The following is a 5551-nucleotide window of genomic DNA, read 5'->3' on the forward strand; positions in this document are numbered from 1 at the left end:
ACGGGGGGCGTGGGGGGCGTGGGGGGTGTGGGGGCGCGGGGGGCGCGGGGCACTCACAGCCGCAGCCACCAGGCCTCCAGGCGCTCCTCATGCTCCTCCAGCATTCTGTGACAGTCGAAGTCGCTGCTGTCACACAGGCTCTCCATGATCTCCAGCAGCCGGACCTCGCTGAAACACAAGCCATCAGCACCGCAGGGTGAGAACAGGAGCCCCGGTGATCAGCGCCCATCCCTCAGGGACGTCCCCACTTGGTGCCAGGCGGGAAGGATGGTGGCGCTTTGGTAGGAAAAGACACTCAGCAAACACATTGGCAGGGATGGGTCGGGGTGGCAGGTGTGGGGCCCCCAGGGGAGCCCCTGAAGCTGGTGTGGGGAGGAGGATGGAGCTCTGGGTGGAGGGGAGAGGGCTGAGCCAACCAGCAGGGGAAGCCAGACACGTGTCGAGTGGGGGGACTCACTGTCTGGGGTGTGTCATTAAGACTACCCCGTCTGCTGTGTGGGGACAAGTGTGGAACCCAGAAGGCCATGTGGGGGCCAGCGGACAAGTGACTTACGGAAGGGACCCTTCTGTGTGTCTGTCGTCAGTATGGGTGACAACACTCATGGGAGCACGTCAAGGGCGGCGCTGGGCTGCCCAGAGCGGGGGTGGCGGCACCCACCTGAATTCATACTTGGATAGCGTCTTCTCCTCCCAAGCCGTGTTCCCACCGCCAAAGTTCTTCTTCGCGGTGTCCACCATTCCCTGTGGCGAGACGGTGGCCTCAAGGCTCAGTGCTGCTGTCCCACCCACATCCATTGTGAGAGCGATCCCAGTCCCTCACGGTGACTCCCTGCGTCCGCTCCTGGGGCCACACCGTGCGTTGCCTGGGTGACCCATTGCAAAGGTGACCTGGTCCATCGTCAGAGTGATGTCCAACTCAAGACTGACTCTGGTCAATCTCCGGGCTATACTGGGTCCGTGACCCTTGTCCGTGGTGAGCTGACCTCAGGTCCACGGTGGGGTGACATCTGGCTCATCTCGGGGTGACCCCGGCCCACTGAAGCGCTACCCTGAGTCCAAGACCCTCATCAGCAATGGGCTGACCTCAGGCCCATACTGGGGCGACCTCGGCCCACTAAGGTGTGACCTGGGCCAACTGAGGGTCTATGATAGGTCCTCGACCCTTGTCCATTGTGGGCTGACCTTAGGTCCATGGTGGGCTGACCCCAATCTACCGCAGGGTTACCCTGGGTACAGGACCCCGGTCCAAGGCGGGACTACCCCGGCCCCGCCGCCCCCCAGGCCGGCCCCCGAGGCCCCAACCCCGCGTCTGCGTAGGGTGACTGGCCCACCTGGTTGAACTTGTCCACCAGCTCCCGACAGCGCTTGCAGGGCGTCTCCTTCTTGGCGGTCTCACCAGGCGGCGGCAGCACCAGCAGCAGCAGCAGCAGCAGCCCCAGCGCGGCCAGGGTACGGGGGCGCATGGCGGGCCGGGGCAGCGTTGCGCAGGACGCGGCCGCGCGGGCACTGACCGACGCCCAGCGGGAATCGGCGGAGCGCTCGGCCTCTGCCGCCGCCCACCGCTCAGCGGTGCCGGCAGTTCCCGGGGCTACTTGACGGTGCCGGGCGGAATCCCGCCCCGCGCCAGCCCTCGCGCCGCTATTGGTCGGGGGGTCCCCATGTGGCCCAATCCGAGCTCGCCACGAGAAGCGACCAATAGAAAGACCCCGGGTCAGCGCCCAGGGAGGGGGTGGGGACGGGGGCGTGGAGATCGGAGCCTGCCCCTCGCGCGCACGGGCCTTGGCGGCCATCTTTACCCCGGGCAGGGAGGGCGCCCCGCTGCGATGGTAGCGAGGTTTGGGCGGCCATTTTGGGTTTGGGCAAGGGCTTCTCGTTCGTTCTCCGCTTCCGCCACCCTGCTTCCGGCCGTGGGCCGCCCAAGGGGCTGCGCAGCGAGGGACGCAGCCACGGGCGGACGAGGTCAGCGCGCGGTTCTAGCGGCCGGGGCTTCCGGGACGCGCGGCGGGCGAGGCCGGGACGCGGGCTCTCGGGCCGGGAGGCGGGGACCCCGCACAGGCGCTGGCGCCGCGCTCCTCTGTCCTCGGCGCCGGTGCTCCTCGCCTGGAGCCTGGGGACGGTGTTCTGGGGGCCCGGGCCCCGCGTTTTCCCGCCTGCCCGAGGCCGCTGGCCCGGGAACCGCGGTGGACATAGAACTGAGACGAGCGTGATCTGGGTTCTAGCGACGGACGCGCCGAAGGAGGGCGCGCACAGGGCCGCTGGTGGCGTGCGGTGCCCCGAGCCCCCGCAGTGGCAGGAGCCGGCCGGCCTTCCCAGGTCGCCTCCTCAGCCGAGACCGAGCCGGGCCTGGCCGCGTGTGCGCGCCCGTGTTGGCCAGCGCGGCGGGTCATGCTCTCACCCCCTCCGCCCGGTTTCTGTGCCCTGTCCCCACCTGCGCGCCCGGCCCTGCCCGGGTCCTGGCCCCGCCTCTGCGGTGCTGGCGGCCTCCGGGATCAGGTGTCCAGTCCCCACCTGCCTGTACCCCTCGCCCCCACCTCCAGCCAGCGTCCTGGCCCCGCCTCTGCGGTGCTGGCGGCCTCCGGGATCAAGTGCCCGCCTGCTGCTTCTGCCCGCGGTCCTGGCGGCGACAAGCCCCTGTGGCAGGGAGACCTGAGTTCTGCACACACGTTTGCGCTCAGCCCCTGAGAGGACAGTATGCGTTTCCCTGCAGGGAGCGCGCTCTGGGCCCCACCCGCAGGGGGTCTGTGGCGCGGGGGTCTTAGCTGACCCTGACCCGGGACTGCTGTGAGCCCAAGTCAGGTTCCCGCCAAGCAGCACGTCTCCTGCAGCCGTTTGCACAGCTTGGTGTGTAGGTGCTTTCTTTAACCTTTCCTTTTTCCCGTAACAGTAAGAGGAACAGACAACAGCGTCTGAATGTTCTAGGGTCTTCTTGGCATTACTGGAAATTAAAACATTTAATGTTTTTTTTAATTTTGGGGAGAGAGAGAGAGAGAGAGAGCAAGCGCACATGAGCAGGGGAGAGGGGCAGAGAGGGAGAGAGAATCAAGCAGACTGCACTGCCAGCACAGAGCCCGATGGATGGCTTGAACTCATGACGGTGAGATCGTGACCTGAGCTGAAATCAGGAGTTGGTTGCTTACCTGATTGAGACGCCCAGGTGCCCCAGCACTTAATGTATTTTTGATGAACACGTAGGTCGGTGTGGTGGGACCCGTGTCGAAGAGTTTTACTGAATTCCTTCGAGTAGTTTGCTGAGCACCTACCATGTGCCAGGCTCTGCGTATAGAACCGCGAATCAGCCACGCAGGCCCTGCCCCCAGGACGCGAGCCCAGCAGGGAGACTGGCAGCCGCCTCCTTCAGTCACGCGTGGGCTCTGTGATGACCAGAGCCCGTCCTTGCTGGGGGTTCCGCCGGGGGGGGGGGGGGGCCGAGCAATCCCACCCGCAAGGAGCTGGCCCTCTAGAAAGAGGGAGACAAACTGCTAACACCCCTGTTCGTCACGGTTTTTATATTCGGGGAGAGAAAGAGGTTACTTTTAAGAGAACTGCGTGCTACGTAGGCAATTCTTCATTATCAAAGCCCCTTCCCCGCCCCCTCCCCCCACCAGCACCGCCGCTGAGGCAGGGTCCCCGCCCCCTCCGATCCATCGGCCTTCCTTTGTTGATTCCCCAGTTGCCGTTTTCAGAGGCTGCAGACTGTTTTTTTCAAGTTTTTTACATGTTTATTTTAAGAGAGAGAGATGAGCACACAAGCAGGAGAGGGGCAGAGAGAGAGGGAGACACAGAACCTGAAGTGGGCTCCAGGCTCTGAGCTGTCAGCACGGAGCCTGACTCGGGGCTCGAACCCATGGACCATGAGATTGTGACCTGAGCCAAAGTTGGACACTTAGCCGACTCAGTCACCCAGGTGCCCCTGGAGACCACAGACCTCTTAAATCTCTCTCCAGTCACAAGATAGTTTTAGGAGGACCGGGGCAGCTCAGTCGGTGAAGCGTCAGTGATTTCTGCTCGCGGTTCCTGAGACTGACCTTGTGTCAAGCTCCGTTACTTGGAATTCTCTCCTCCTTCCCTCTGCCCCTCCCTTGCATGCTGTCTCTCTTTCTCTCTCTCTCCCTCCCTCTGCTCTTCCCCCACATGCATGTGTGCACACATGCTCTATCTCTCAAAAAAAAAAGTAGTTTTAGCAAACAGTAAGCACTCTCTTTTGCTTGTGGCTCTTCTGGTTCTGATCAAATAAAATCAAACCTGTTTTAAGACAGCCAGGAACACAAGGAAGAATTTGCTGTCTTCCCTCCGCACAAATGGGAGAATCTAGGTGTCTCCCTGGAAGCCTTGGGTCGTAGGCTCCTCCCCAGATCCACCTGCTGGTAGCTGGCCGGTCCCAGGATCCACCTTGGGCACACCTGTCTGAGCACCTCAGGGACACACAGGCTTTTTGTCACCTGCGTGCTCATGTTCAGGGGCTTCCCGTGGCTTCCAGGGTGAAGTCCAGGGCACAGCGGGGCAGGCGGGCTGCACTGACCCTGTCCCACGTCCTGCCTCCTGTGGCTACCCCACTGTCCTCCGGACGCATCCCTCCTGCCCTACGGCCGCCTGTCCTGGGGTCTCTCTGCCCGTACCGCTGGACCCGACTGCCCCGCCAGAGCCGAGCCGCCGCACCGCGGGGGCTGTCCACTGCCCTCCCGGGGCTGGATCAGCCCAGGGCCCGGCCACTCGGAGGGCTGACTCAGTTCTGCAGATAAAGTCTTTCTTCCTGGAAAAATACACAGCTTAGAGCATGCGGTATCCAGTTACAGTGTGAAGGGCACCTGAGCGGCTCAGGCCAAGCGTCCGACTCTTGATCTCAGCTCAGGTCTTGATCTCAGGGTCATGAGTTCAAGGCCAGTGTTGGGCTGCGCACCCGGTGTCAAGCCTACTTTTAAAAAAACGTGAAAGGTGCTCAAGCGTTTTTCTTTGAACTTTCTATTTGGAGGCCTTCCGTTTACGAAAGTTCTGGCACTAGTTCCGAGAGTTCACGCTCCCCGTTCACCCAGCTGCCCCGGGTGTTAACTCGCGTGTGACTGTGGAAACTCGGAATCTGCATTTCCGTTTTGTCACCGTGCTCGCAGAGGAGCGGCGTCCTGATCACCGGAGGCGTGTGGAGCAGGGCAGCGCGATGGGGAAGAGGCCGTGGGGCGCGGGCAGGCAGCGCTGGCTGCTGGGGCTGCTGGTGGCCGTGGGCGCCGTCCACCTCCTCAGCTGCCCCTACTCCAAGGTGGAGGAGAGCTTCAGCCTGCAGGCCGCGCACGACCTGCTCTACCACCGGCTGGACGTGGACAAGGTGAGCGGCGCGTCCCGGGCCGTGCGGCAGCCCCCCCCCCCCCCCCAGCGCCGGGGCACGTGCTGACCCCCCTTCTGCCTGCAGTATGACCACCTGGAGTTCCCCGGCGTGGTCCCCAGGACGTTCCTCGGGCCGCTGGCCTTGGCGGTGCTCTCCAGCCCCGCGGTCGGCGTGCTGTCCCTGCTGCAAGCACCCAAGTTCTATTCCCAGCTCGTAGGTGAGGGGCGTGCGGGC

At 63.6% G+C, this 5551-nt stretch overlaps 2 protein-coding genes across 2 annotated transcripts in view; one reads left to right on the plus strand and one right to left on the minus strand.

Moving 5' to 3' along the window:
* Positions 1 to 1605, minus strand: part of CRELD2 (cysteine rich with EGF like domains 2) — a 7698-nt gene extending 6093 nt beyond the window's left edge. Inside the window, exons 1-3 of the mRNA XM_029953644.1 lie at positions 1332 to 1605; positions 659 to 741; positions 58 to 168 (exon numbers count right to left, since the gene is read on the minus strand). Coding sequence (XP_029809504.1) covers positions 58 to 168; positions 659 to 741; positions 1332 to 1463 — 326 coding nt within the window. The 5' untranslated portion in view covers positions 1464 to 1605. The remainder of the gene's footprint in view (positions 1 to 57; positions 169 to 658; positions 742 to 1331) is intronic.
* A 175-nt stretch (positions 1606 to 1780) lies between these two features.
* LOC115303989 (dol-P-Man:Man(7)GlcNAc(2)-PP-Dol alpha-1,6-mannosyltransferase-like) overlaps positions 1781 to 5551 on the plus strand; it is a 4075-nt gene continuing 304 nt past the window's right edge. Inside the window, exons 1-3 of the mRNA XM_029953935.1 lie at positions 1781 to 1959; positions 5106 to 5317; positions 5402 to 5543. Of these exons, the coding sequence (XP_029809795.1) occupies positions 1824 to 1959; positions 5106 to 5317; positions 5402 to 5543 (490 nt within the window). The 5' untranslated portion in view covers positions 1781 to 1823. The remainder of the gene's footprint in view (positions 1960 to 5105; positions 5318 to 5401; positions 5544 to 5551) is intronic.

This window comes from Suricata suricatta, chromosome 10, assembly GCF_006229205.1.
Source record: "Suricata suricatta isolate VVHF042 chromosome 10, meerkat_22Aug2017_6uvM2_HiC, whole genome shotgun sequence".
Taxonomy (NCBI): Eukaryota; Metazoa; Chordata; class Mammalia; order Carnivora; family Herpestidae; genus Suricata; species Suricata suricatta.